Source organism: Schistocerca cancellata, chromosome 9, assembly GCF_023864275.1.
Source record: "Schistocerca cancellata isolate TAMUIC-IGC-003103 chromosome 9, iqSchCanc2.1, whole genome shotgun sequence".
NCBI classification, from domain to species: Eukaryota; Metazoa; Arthropoda; class Insecta; order Orthoptera; family Acrididae; genus Schistocerca; species Schistocerca cancellata.
Window position 1 is genome coordinate 314,376,276 of NC_064634.1, and position 14,485 is coordinate 314,390,760.

General features: G+C 40.5%; 1 protein-coding gene across 1 annotated transcript in view; it reads left to right on the plus strand.

Annotated features, from left to right (window-relative positions):
- The first annotated feature begins 1,361 nt into the window (after positions 1-1,361).
- Positions 1,362-14,485, plus strand: part of LOC126100191 (ataxin-2-like) — a 124,333-nt gene continuing 111,209 nt past the window's right edge. The window contains exons 1-2 of the mRNA XM_049910750.1: positions 1,362-1,596; positions 1,875-1,977. Of these exons, the coding sequence (XP_049766707.1) occupies positions 1,559-1,596; positions 1,875-1,977 (141 nt within the window). The 5' untranslated portion in view covers positions 1,362-1,558. The remainder of the gene's footprint in view (positions 1,597-1,874; positions 1,978-14,485) is intronic.

Genomic DNA, 14,485 nt, shown 5'->3' on the forward strand with positions numbered 1-14,485 from the left:
ATACAGATTTCATAATTTATAATATAATACACAAATCTTATAACTCTAGAAATTCATTTAAATTATGTACAATATGGTTTATGAGGAATTGTTTCAGTGTATTTTTAAATATATGAGGGTTGTCAATGTTCTTTTTTTTATTCCATAGGAGCTTACTGTAAATTCTTACTCCAGCCTGTATAACTCCTTTTTGTACAATATTGATAGTTATTGAGTCTTTGTTAAGGCTTTGCTTCTGCCTTGTGTTATGATTGTGAATACTACAGCTAGTTCAGGAAAGATTTTTGTTGTTGATTAGAAATGTTATCAATGACTGGCTGTACTGATTTGCGAGTGTCAATGTCTCAAATGTTTTGAATGGGTGCCTACAGGATATACGATTTGAAACATCTGAGATCAATCCCACAGATCGCTTTTGTATTTTGAACGGTTTTTCCACTTTTCCAACATTTCGCCAGAACATTGTACCAGATCATGGAGTGGAAATATGCGGAATATGACAGAATTATTTTTTGCCTGTCAACAACGGGCAAAATAGCTCTTAGTGCAAACATGCTGATCTGTGTTTCCTGAGCGGGTAATGTTCACTCTCTCTTCATTTATTATTCATTTGTATTCCTAGAAATCTCTTATGTGAAATTTCATATATTTTCTGATCATTGATAGCTACTTCATGGGATTCAAGCTTGCAATTTGCTGTCCGAAACCCCATGGATCCTATGAACTTTTCACCATTCTAAAACAGGTTGTAGGAATGTGTTAAAGCATATGTGTTAACTAAAGTATTGTTTGTGGGAATTAACTCTGTCTTGCATATTCAAATATTTATATCAGTTTCTAAATCATGGCCAATTTTCTCGATTATCATTATAGACGTAACGTTTGAGCTTCACCAAAGATGCAGTGGTTTTCTCAACTCTTGAGAATTAGTTATAACTTTTATTTTTGGCGGTTTCTCGAACAATTGTTAGTCTTTTTGAATTCGTATTCGACTATGCGATATAAGACCCGGTTCTTCGATTTCAAACCAATCGATAAAATACATTGATTGAGCTGTACGTAGATATACGTTGAAAATATTTTGCATCGCGCTAAGAAAATGTGTAACTCCAGGAAATTAATGTGATTGTTATGTCTACCAATTATTTTGTGTTAGTCCTGATCAATTAGCTTTAGTATAAGTTTGTTCGTCATTCTCTCAACTGTATCAGCGATATTAAAGAATTGCATTTCTTGCACGTTTGCCAAATCGCGTCTCCAGCGACACAGCTGTTTGTTCGCTGCTTTTTGTGTAGTAGTCACATGTCTACAAGGTGTACACAATCTTAGCTGCCATATTGAGACGAGGTTTGTGAATGGTGATTAATTTTGTGGAAGGGGGAACAAAACTTTGATTCGCATCTAGCGCATCTAATCGCCGTTAAACCACCTTCCCAAGATTTTTATAATCTTAAATATCTTATCTTTCTTCTTGTGGGTGCTAATAAAATTTGCCAAAATTCCGGTCCCTACAAAAATACGTGAAGGCGCCTACCCCGGCAGGAGCGAGGAAGGCAGAATGAACAACAAACGGAAAACCAGACCGAATGCATCAAGGTACGCTCTAGTTTACATGCTCCATTCTGATTAAAGTGATAGCGTGTTTCGACGATGAATAAAGAACAACTGAGTGCTTTAGTGTACATGAAATGAAATCGATGATAGGAATTGGGAAAGTGAAAATCAGTATACAACGTTTTTCTTGCATTTGGAGGTCATTAGCTCCCGACATGAATGAAGTGTTGCAAGATCATTTCGGAGTGTAAAGTGCATATATTGGACGGAAGTGCTTTTTTTTGTTATGTAATTTATTGACGGTAGTGTATTTCCTTTAGGTCTCCACGTACACGTCCGGAGAGAAGCGTGACAGCTGATGGCATTTACCAGAATCCACATTTCATGCACGCAATTACTAGTCACGTTGGCAATAACGTTTTGGTAAGTAGGTTATTTATGTCTGACATGACATGCCATGCCATGTCCTATATAAAATACCTTTTCCTTTTGTAATGTTCAGTTGTGAAGTTCGTAGGTAAATAGGAGGCACGCTTTGCAGAGTTCTGGATTCGTAAAATATTTGTAAGCTTTTAATTATGGTTTGTGAATATTCAGCGCTTGGGGTCATGCTGTCTATTACTGTCTTCCTGTGTTTGTATGCAGTGGCTGCAGAGTACGAAGCATTAGGCCAAGCCTTGGGTCTGGTCGTCTGAACACAGCAGTTTTGTAAAATCCTGCTCATAAATGTTGTCAGATCTGTGAAGACTATTTCAGCGTGTACATTTCCCTTACACACTGACATGTAGTCGCAGGGGAAAGTTTAAAAAGGAGTTTATGCACCAACAGGCTCATAGTTTGTTTGAATTAAGATTGTATGGGAATTCGTTCTTGTATGGGAATTAATTCTTTTTCATTCATATTGAGTGAATCCATGTAAACATGTATTTGCTTATCCTCTCCTCGGACTAGTTGATCTTGTCTGTTAGATACATGGTTTTGGATATCATAGATTGTTAAACATTTTGTGTGTGTGTGTGTGTGTGTGTGTGTGTGTGTGTGTGTGTGTGTGTGTGTGTGTTTAAGTTACACACTCTAAAGTTGATGATTTGGTATTCCCTCCATTCTCATCTTCTTACAGTGTTGATCTATAAGATTACTCTGCACAACAATTAGCAATTGAAAGTGGTGCTTTGATAATGGGCTTGCTATAACCATACCAGATCAAATTTAATTAAAAATCAAACAGGCATCGTACTCAATTTGAATGTGGCACTTATCTTAGATCCACACTGTAATAGATTTGCTTTCATCTTAGCAGCATTTCTTGTGTGCTCTTTGTTTCTTTGCAAATCTGTCCAACCCTCTGACTAACCTTTATTTATTCGTGTTGTCTTAGAATATCCCAGTGAGAAAATTTGTGAACTGTTCTAATGGAACAACCATTCCAATTGCGTGTTAGTTTATAACCAATTGTCATGGATCTATTGAATTAAGTTATTGTCACGACGTAAAATCTGCATAGTGATGAAATTTGGGAGCTTAATATATCGTTGAGTTGGTTGAATGTGACTTAATAAATCTATGTAACTTGCAGATTTCGGAATTTGATTGCTTGATTGTGGGATTTGCTAATTTTACCTCTGACAGTATTCTGTCTTGCTTGTGGTATTGCATTAATATACATATTGGGGAAATCAAAACAGCAGCAAAGGCTAACAGATAACAAACGGCTGCCTTCTGGTAACTGGCTTACACGTAAATACAAATCTATTGAAAAAGTTGGACATTTTCAGAAAAGTGCATGCAGTATGAGGAAGGTAGTGTCAACAAGGACTTCAAGGAATAAATTTAGGAAGAAGCTTTTGAATAGTGGGTGTGCTTAGTACATGATTTCTTTCTTCAGCTATGTCCTCAGTATTAGTTGGTCAGTAGTGTAGATGTGGCACATACTCTAAAAAAATATCAACTATTAGTGTGCAACAACTTTCATATTATCCATGTACCTACTGATGATATAGTTACTTTCCTCATTGAGTGGAATGTAGGCTGTAAGGAAAGTTATTGTAATCTGCAAGCACTTCGCAACATGCAGTGGTGACTTGGACAGATTACGACAGTGCTCTGGAGTGATCTAGTGGCAAGACATGGTCACTGTGGTAGTCAGTTATTAGCTTCAAATTGTGATTTAGTAGTAATCTGCTTTTGTTTTGTTCTAAGTTGCTGTTTATTGTGGCTATAATTGTGTTTGAGTACCAACTAACAACATTGTTGCCAGATTTCAACTGCGAAATGCAAATGTCTACAGGTGGAAATAATGCCACCTATAGAGCTGTGACAATATTGGGGTGTTGCTGTAGAGACGTTAAACAAGAATGCATTGCATAACTGGTCATGCATTGCATGGCTGCCACACACAGTCCACTGCAACTCGTGGATCTTAGGTGGACTCAGTTAAGGTTTCTTCACCCAACCTAAGATGTTTTCTATCTTCAGCTAGGGTTGCTTTGTCTGTCTCATCGTAGAGGAAACATGCAGATCTTAATATGTTGGTAAAGTTTCTCAATTTCTTCACTTCTAGTTCAGAATGAGGATAAACATTTTACTCTTTGTTACTACAATATTGTAGATTCTTTGTTCTTCTAGAAGTGTTTGCTGGGTTATAATCAGTGAGGCCAGATTTGTAAATAATATTACTTCCTCTCTGTGGCCACATTATTTCCCTTATAAAACTATAACAGGATGCCTGAACTGTAGTACCTCTTTACAGACCACAACCTTACTTGGAAAACACACTACTTAGAATTAATGAGGTGTCTTATACCTCAATCAGAATAACAAAGTGACTGACAGCTAGTTGTTTACAGGACAGCTGCCATAACAACAAGAAATCAAAGAATAATCTTGTTCATGCTTTCTATTCTGTTCACAATTGTCATATTGCTCTCCTACCACAATGGCCAGTTCCCATAGTCAGTTGAAGGTGACACTTCCTGCTCGTATTATAAGTTAGGATATGTTTTAATTGTTTGTAGTGTTTCCGTATTTGGTGTGTTAATTGTATGTGACTTTGTCTTAAACTAGATGTTGAAGTGCATAGAAAAGTGATTGGACTATTACCACTCTGCTAAGCAAACCTGATTCTGCACTGTTAACAGGCAGCATGTAAATACATCCAAAATGAAATGCCCAGCTCTGGATGTCGCAGACAGATGTGACATAGTCACTCACTTTGTTTTAATCGTGGAATTGTTCATCTTTGTATGACTGATATAGATCATTCAAAGTGAAGAACCTGGCTTGTTCTACATAGTTCCTTTTGCTAATGAATTGTGTCATAATTTTTTGGTAAGCTCCACTTACAGGGAGAGTATTTTCAAAATACAGAGCCAGGTTATAAGAATTAGGTCTATCTGGTGTTAATTCTTGAAATCCTACCGATACCACTTAAAGTAAAAGCTTGATATTTTGAAAACTCTTTCACAATTCAGAATTACTGAAAAACATGAATGTAGCTATAGCACAAAAAGCAATCCCTACAAAGACTCAAAGGGACGACATTAGTATAGAAAGTCAGAAACATGGGTGCAAAGGTATTCAAAAACCTCTCAAAGTAAACTAATGTGACAGGTGGATGATGTGGTAGAGTTTGACTGAATTAAAGAACTTTGTTGCACATCTCCAACTCCATTGCAGAGTATCTGCATGAAAACTCTTAAATTTATTGCTGTAGGGTATTTTATAATTAAAATTACCAGTGTGCAAGTGTCTGCATCATTGTGCATATCTGAGAATGGCCTGGAAGTAGACCATTGTGTTTGAATAGACACACCTGCCGAAAGTAGAGAAGTGAGTAAAACAAAGAATGCTGCAATGTGATTGGACAGTTCTCTCAAATGAGGAAAGAACTTTCGCAGAACCTTGTTCAAATTTGAAGTGTAGTTTTTGGGACTTCCAATGGAGGCTGGCTGGCTTTGTTACATGCTTCATAATTCCAAATATGAACATGGCAGCTAAATCAAATGTTATGTAGTGCATGTAAACAGATGAGAGAGAAATAGTGATTGTTTAGACCATTGCTTAGGAAGTGCCTAAATCAGTCCCAAACACCACATATTTAGGAGTATTCAGCCAAAACAATTTAAGGTCTATAACCGTATAAATAGGTATCGGAAGGGCACAAAGCTAATCTAAAGAATAATTCTAACTGTAATTCAGCCACTGTTGAGGTCATTTGTTTAATTATTTCTTGTCATCTGAGGTCCTTACCAAGTTGTTTAATGGAAGAAGCCTAAACAGATCAAAGACAGGAAAATCTTTGGCATTCATTAAAAGTTGCTACTTTAGTATGACTCTATAAATCACTCCTTTCTCTGTTAGCCCCTATATAAAGTGCTGCCAGATTATTGTTATTAACCAGAACCGTAGGCAGGAATAAATTTTCAAAGCAAAGCGTTATTCATCAGTGGTATAAAAACTGTGAAAACCAACAGCAATTAAAACATTAGTGTCACAGTAACGCTTAACATGGAGCAGGCTCCATTACAAACATGTTACATGAAGATGCATTGAACAATTCGGAGCACTTTCTTTTGCAAAATGTCGAGAAAAATATTACTTCCTTGTCTAAATTACATAATGTTAAAAATGGTAAAATTAGAATGAGAGACTTCAAAAGGGATGAGAGTCATTATTTCAGCTTGCCATTAGTTAATAGAACAATGAGGATGTAGAATCCAACTGGAATACTGTTTACACTCTGCCATGTATAGCAGGAAAATTATTTCTCTGACTTTACATAGTACAGTGATACAATCATTTCCTATGGTACATTGCTTGAAGACTAACGAAACAAAACAACTCTGTGAAAAGGGCATCTGTACACAAATGGAAACTGAAACATTTTGTAAATAGATGTCTCAATGGGGAATCAAAATAAAAACTTTCATAGTTCTAAAGTTCTCTAATCCAGGTTAGTTAGTTGACTATAGTGTCAACAAAACTTGTAACAATGAATCCTAAATTATAAACAAAATGTCTTCGTTGATGAAGTGTACCAGAGTCATCGAAACTTTTCCAAAGATTTGTGGGAATAGAGTGCAGTTTTCAGTCGGTAGAATGAATGACTTGGACAAGTTTTGTAAGTAATTTTTTCTGTTGCATATGCAGCCGTCAAAGCCAGATTGATGGATAGGTACATCATGTAAAAACTTTTTCTCTCAAATAGACACTAGAAACATGTTGGAGTACATTGGTAATATTGATTTCAGCCAATGTAGATAAAATAGGAAGTATAGTTTAAATGAGTTTTAACTTGGAAATAGACATGTCATCAGCTGGAAAGGGAAGTATGAGATTGTACCAGTTCCTCACTTTCCAGCATCCTACGTGAGAAAAAGCCAAGTTTTAGCATATGTGTAATGCCTAACTCACATTTGCTAGGCTAGTTCTGCAGTGTCTCCAGTTTTGTGAAGATTCGTTCTTCTAATCCTTCAATCAGGGCGTCCAAAACCTAGCTTAACTGGTTGGTTTTGAAATCTGTGAATCGTTCTGCAGTTGTGATGTATACCACACACACACACACACACACACACACACACACACACACACACACACAAGTGCGCGCAGGGGGCTTGCCACACTTTGGCGGGTTCGTGCTTGGCTACCACGGGGCCCCAGCCTTTGTAGCACTTTTTCCGTTTCGCGCTGTCTGTCTATCCTTTTGCTATTCTTTTTCCCCTCCCTTGGGTAACATGTCTGGGGTATTATTGGAATGGTCCTGCACTCTGTTGCTGACTTGTGAACAGTCTCAACTTTCTTTTTGGCTAACTTTTTGTTTCTTTGTTTCCCTTCTCCTCTCGTTCCTTCACTTCGGCATTTGAGGATTCTCTTTTTTTTTCTTCTTCCTCCCTGTGCACTCCTGAAGGCTGGCCCACACGTCTGACATGTAAAAGGTGACTGGGTGACGCATAATTCCTACCCCGGGTCGACAGGTAGGGTTCACATGTACCCCCTGGTACAGGCCAGGCCCAGGGAGAGGTGATTGCGTGAGCTGTAATCTTCCCAAATTGCCGATAGGTCTCTCTATCAGGTGTTCGGGATGTGTGAACAATCACCTAAGGCAGGTGTGCCCCCTTGTGCAGGGGGCCTCCACTTGGAAGGAGTGCACCATCGGAGACACTGGCAGTCATGGGGGATTTCCTCATGATGAGTCAATCATCTTCCCACTCAATACCTACAAAATCTAAAAGTAATAAGGCTAATGATTCAAATACCCTTCTTGCTGCACCACGGTTCCTCATGGTCTCACGTACTGAAGATGGTCAGTCCTTCACCATGGTCAATCCATTTATTATTCAGAAAGGTGTTGATGCCATTGCTGGCCCTGTGAAATCCTGCTCTTGTTTACGGAATGGCACTTTTCTTTTGGAGATCACTTCTGATACTCAAGCACAACTACTGCTTGCTGCCTCACTTCTCCACGGTTACCCTGTTTGTGTCAAGGCCCATAGAAATTTGAATTCTTCCCATGGTGTAATTTACACCAGGCTGCTCAACAGTCTAACTGAGGCTGAAATCCAATCTTACCTCTCTGATCAGGGGGTCATTGCTGTCCATCATGTAATGAAAAAGGCAGATTCCTCCTTAGTGCCCACCCGCACTCTCTTTCTCACCTTTGATAGTGGTGCTTCCATCCAAGCTCAAAGCAGGCTATGAAATTACCACCATCAGGCCTTACATTCTGAACCCAATGCGCTGCTACCAGTGTCATCGGTCAATCACACGAGAACATCTTGTCGACGCCCAGCTAAATGAGTAACCTGTGGCAGGGATGCACACGAGGGCGAATGTCCGCTGCCTCCTCCCCAATCAACTGCAGTGGCGGCCACACTGCCTCCTCATGGGATTGTCCCGTGTATCTAGATGAGTGGGCTGTACAAGAGATTTGGCATCTCATAACTCGTGGCACGTCGTGTTGCTCATACAGGATGATCTTCATAGTCAACCCATCTCCCTGACTACCAGTCTTCAAGCTGTTACCGTTCACCTTTTCCGTGCCCACCTGACTTTCTCCCTCTGTACCGTTTATGTACCTCTGTCCTTCGATGTCACCAGGGCAGACTTTCTTCAGCTTATTGGGCAGCTACAAACCCTGTTTTTGCTACTCGGTGACTTAAATGCACATAATCCCCTTTGGGGTTCTTCCAGGACCTGCCAGAGAGGTACCCTCTTGGCCGACCTTCTTAACCAACTCAACCTCTTCTGCCTTAACACTGGAGCACCCACTTTCCTTTCTGACTCCTCGCACACCTATTCCCTTTTGGACCTATCCTTTTGCACTGCCCAGTTTGCCCATGGTCTTGATTGGTCCATTCTTTCTGACACCTACCCGATCAACCATTTCCCGTGTGCTCTTCATCTGCTGACTCCTACCCCATCCACATGCATGCCCAAATGGCAGCTTACTAAGGCTGACTGGCAGGTTTACTCCTCCCTGGCGACCTTCGCAGAACAAGAGTTCCTCAGTTGTGATGACCAGGTGGGCTATCTCACCAACGTTATCCTCACTGCTGCAGAACGTTCCATTCCTTGCACTTCCTCTTTACCACATCGTGTCAGAGTCCCTTGGTGGACTGAGGCATGCTGTGACACAATTCGCGCACGGAGACGTCCTTTCTGTGTTTTTAACCGCCACCCTACGCTGGAAAACTGCATTAATTATAAACAGATGCATGCAAAGTGTCTTAGAGTTCTTCAGGATAGCAAAAGAGCTAGTTGGATTTCATTCACTAGTTCTTTTAACAGTTAACACCTTCTTCTGTCTTGTGGGCCAACCTCCAATAGCTCTCTGGAACCAAGATACATTCCCCCATTTATGGCCTGACAGTAGGTGCCGATATCTGCCTCTGTAGCGCAGCGGTAGGATTACTGCTTACTGCGCAAGGGGGACCGGGTTCAATTTTCGGTAGGGGACTGGGTGTTGTCTCCTTCATCATCATTGACACGCAAGTCGCAGAAGTGGCGTCAACTAAAAAAAAGACCCTCAATATAGCGGCAGAATCCCAAAGGGGATATCCCAGCCAATAAATGCCATACGATCATTTCATTTTAGTAGGTGCCAATGTCTATGTGTATCCTGTTGCTATCTCCAACGCCTTGGGCTGTCATTTTGCAGAAGTTTTGAGCTCTTCCCAATATCATCCTGCCTTCATCCATCAGAAACTAGTGGAGGTGGCTTGGGCGATACCCTTCTCTTCTCCAAATCGTGAGTGCTACAATGCCGCCTTCACTATGAGGGAGCTACATTATGCTCTCAGTTCATCCCAGTCCTCCACCCCAAGACGAGAAGCTATCCACATTCAGATGTTGCAGCACCTCTCTCTTGCGGGCAAGAACTTTATGCTTAACACATACAAACGCATCTGGGCTGAGGGCTCATTTCCTGGACACTGGTGTGAAGCCACCATCATACCCATACCTAAGTCCAGTAAGGACAAAAACCTTCCTTCTAGCTACTGCCCCATGTCTCTTACCAGCTGTGTTTTTAAGGTGATGGAACGTATGATTAATGCCCAGCTGGTATGGTGGCTCAAGTCACAATTTACTGCGAAATGCACAATGTGGATTTAGAGTGCGGCGTTCTGCAGTTGACCATATCGTTACTTTGTCCACCCGTGTCATGAATAGTTTTCTGTGGAAATCCCAGACTATGGCTGTGGTTTTTTGATTTGGAGAAGGCCTACGATACCTGCTGGAGAACTGGTATCCTCTGTACTCTTTACATGTGGGTTTTCTGTGAGCGCCTGCCCCGTTTTCTTTGGGCATTTTTAAAAGACCAAATTTTCATGGTGCATGCAGGTTCTGCCTTGTCGGGCACCTTGATTTAGGGCTTTTCCACTGACAAAACTGTCTGTATGAATTTCTGGTAGCGCAAATGGTTTCTCCCACCATCTCTTCATCTTGGACCTGTTGCTCTTCCGTTCGTTGACACTACGAAATTCATGGGGCTCATGCTTGATAGGAAACTTTCTTGGTCCTCCCATGTCTCTTACCTGGCAACCCGCTGTATGCAGTTCCTCATTGTCCTGTGTGTTCTCAATGGTACTACTTTGGGTGCTGATCTAACCACCATCCTCTGTTTGTACCGGTCCCTTGTCCGTTTGAAACTCGACTATGGGTGCTTTGTTTATGCATCTGCACGCCCATCCGTTTTATGCTGTCTCAACACTATCGTCATGGCATCCGTTTGGCCAGACGCCTTTTACACTAGCCTGGTTGAGAGTCTGTATGTTGAAGTTGCTGAACTACCACTGTCCTACCACCGTGACTTTCTCCTCAGCAGGTATGCATGCCGTATGTCTGCCATGCGTGGCCACCCCTCCTATGCCTCCTTTTTTGATGATTCCTTAGATTGTCAGTATGGGGCTCGTCCCTCTTCTCTTACCTCCTGGAGTCCACTTTCGCCACTTTCAAATAAGGCTATAAATTCTGAAAATTGGAAAGTTGTGTGGTGTAAACAACTTCACACTACCTTCAACTTTCCCAGTGGGTGTGAACCCTTCACCACCTTGGCTTCATGAAGCGGCCCATGTTAACCTTGGCCTTCATTCACTTCCTAAGAACACTACTCCAGCCTCTGTCTATCGCCTTCAGTTTTGCGACCTTCGCATGGAACATTGGGATAGTACTTTTGTATACACTGATGACTCTCGGACTGACCACGGGGTTGGGTGTGCCTTTGTCGTTGGCACCCATGTCTTTCGATATCGGCTTCCGGCGCACTGTTCGGTATTTACAGCCAAGCTTTTCACCTTGTATCAGGCCACGGAGTACATCCGGCGACACAGCCTTCCCAGTTATGTCCTCTGCTCAGACTCGCTCAGTGCTCTCCAAAGTCTCTGTGTGCTGTACACTGCTCATCCCTTAGTGCTGCGGGTCCAGGAAAACTGTCACGTGCTCACTCTTGGGGGGCCAATGTCATGTTTCTGTGAGTCCCTGGTCATGTCGGTCTGCCAGGAAACGAGGCTGCTGACTTTGCTGCCAAGGCTGCAGTCCTCATATTTCAGCCCACGAATACCTCTATTCCCTCTGATGATCTCTGCATTGCCGTCTGTCAGGAGGTGGCGTCCCTTTGGCATTGCCAATGGTCCTACCTTCACGGGAATAAGCTTCGGCTTATTAAGCCTCTCCTGGTGCCTTGCAGGAACTCCTCTCTTCCCTCCCGCTGGGAGGATATAATTCTAACTTTGCTGTGTATTGGGCATTGCGTTTTTAGCCATCATCATTTGCTCAGTGGCGAAACCCCACCACTATGTAAGCATTGCGCCCAGATTTTAACTGTCCGCCACTTCCTGCTAGAATGCTCTTTTTTTACCAATTTATGCCCCAGCTTTGGTTTGCCGTGTGATTTATCAGCCGTTTTTGCAAATGACATGCGGGATGTCGACCACATTTTACTTATTATCTGCCGAAGCCATATGGTGAAGGCCATTTAATTTTTAGTTTTGGACCTCCATTTTTGTACGATGTTCTTTTAGCCCTTTTTGCATGTGCTTTTTTTATCTGTCCCCTATTCTGTCCATTGGGACTGACATATAGTTATTTCCCTTGTCTGTGTTTGTGTTCTATAGTTTTGACTTGGGCGCGTATGACCCCAGTTGGTTTTTGTGCCCTAAAACAAAACACACACTCTATAACGTTCCGCTCGTATTGTTACATTTAACATAACCGTATGTTGCCTGGAGTTCATTTGATGAAAGAATATAACAGTTTCCAACTGCACAAAATTTATTGACAACTGAACTGCATACTCGTCACGTTAACAAAAACACTGACTGACATACTTCACAGATCTCTTTGACTGACTGACAAAACAACAACTCAACAACTGATCACCCCGCAGCATCACTGCTTTGCTTTATATAGAATTTAAAAATAAATTTCAAAATAACCCATTATTAAATTTTGTACAATTTTGATGTTACAATTAAAATTTTCAAAATGTAAAGAAACTGATGTTACTGCTGAATAAGGTATAAAATACAATATCGTATTACATAAATTTTTTTAGTATTATCTGTAGTTTTAAATATAAAAAAATCTATCTGAACTTTAATTACAATGATGTCTCTTGTATTATTTTAGTTACGTAATTAATTACAGTTTGGATTTGGTTACTAGCATTCAATGACAGTACAAATCTTGTGCTTTATCCATCTACAAACGTAAAATTTACAAATAAGGCCTTAAATTCTGAAAATCGGAAAGTTGTGTGGTGTAAACAATTGGAGAGTTAATTAGAAATGTAATTACAAAGGATATTAATTACGAATTACGAGAGGAAGACATAAAAATAGATAACAAATGAAAATACGTTGCTTGGTAATAACTTTTAATCCGTTTCTCAAGCTAATGATGTTATCTGTGTCAACCCACCAATCAACTGCAATTAAGGTAATTAGAGGTGCCAACCACTTATGCCAACATTTCCACAGCCTCTTACTATTTGCTGCCAGATATTTAACACTTCAATTTCATGATTAAACATCTAACTTAGCACCTGTACATAATTTTGTTAATGACAACAATCCCCCTGACAATCATGATAATATACGTCTTTCCAGAACATTCTGTATGCTTTCACAATGAATATCAAGTGTTTTAGTAAATTGGACAGTATGATATAAAGACACATGCACAAGTCCCTAGAAAGCACTGACTTGTCCGATAACTATCCGGATGCATATAAAAAAAGGTGGTATCAGACATTTCACAAGATTCTTAGGGAAGCCTGTATCATTAGAACTTGTAGTTACATACTGGCTGGGCAGTTGTAGAATTGGACAAAACAGCATAAGAGAATGTGTTGAATAGTAGTGCCTCAGATATGTTTGTATGAAAACTCTTAAAGCTTTTTAAATAAAACAAATGTTATTAACATTCTACAGCTTTATTCTTCATCTCTGCATATTCATTTTTCAATGGTCAGCCTGGTGACAAACACACTTATCTGAGACACCAGTTTGTTGATACAATCACTGGAAAATGTTTGAGTTTGTTGATGTAGCTCTGTCACCACCTCTGCTTGCACTATTTTGCCACTAACAAAGTGAAGACCTAGAAGGTGTTATTTAAGTTTTGGAGGTGTGTGAAAATTGGATGGGGTCAAGTCGGGACTGCAGGGAATAATCAATGACAGTGAACCCAAGGTGTTGGACTGTTGCAGGTGTTGCAGTGTGGTCTGGCATTGTCATGCTAAAGGAAATGATGCTCCATGTGTAAACGAACTCTTCAGATTCGAAACTCAATTGCACCATGCTGTTTCTCATCAACATAGATAGGTTATACACTGCCCTGTCACACCCTACAGTTTGGATCCCTCTAGCGGCAGATTGCTGCACATGTGTAAGCTTGAAGAATAAAGATGTAGAATGTTAATAACATTTTTGTTATTTAAAAAGCTCTGCGAGTTTTTCACATACAAAATTCGCACACGACATGCAAGCTGTGGCTCGCATTTTAAAAAGTTTTTCAAAAAGCAGTAATATGGCGAAAGAGATTTAATTTCTACCTGGTGACTGTGGTGTATGGTCGACCTCTTTTAGATACTCTCCTGTAACATCTTGATGTTTTAGATTTATTTCTTCTTCCTTTTTGTATTGGACCTCGCAGTGGTTTTTCCCCTCGCAGTCCCAGCATTCTATGGTCCTATACTGGGCACTTATGGCCTCAGAGGTCTTGCACCCTAAAACCTCTCATAAAAAATGCACTGTGTGTGTGTGTGTGTGTGTGTGTGTGTGTGTGTGTCATCTGGAACATTTCACTTTGTATCTAGATTGCTTGAAGTCAAGCTTGGTGTGTTTTTTCCCCTCTATGCCCTACCAAAAGTAGAATCTGCATCTACTTCCATACTCTGCAAACTGTTGTGAAGTTGTGACACTTTTCTTCTCAT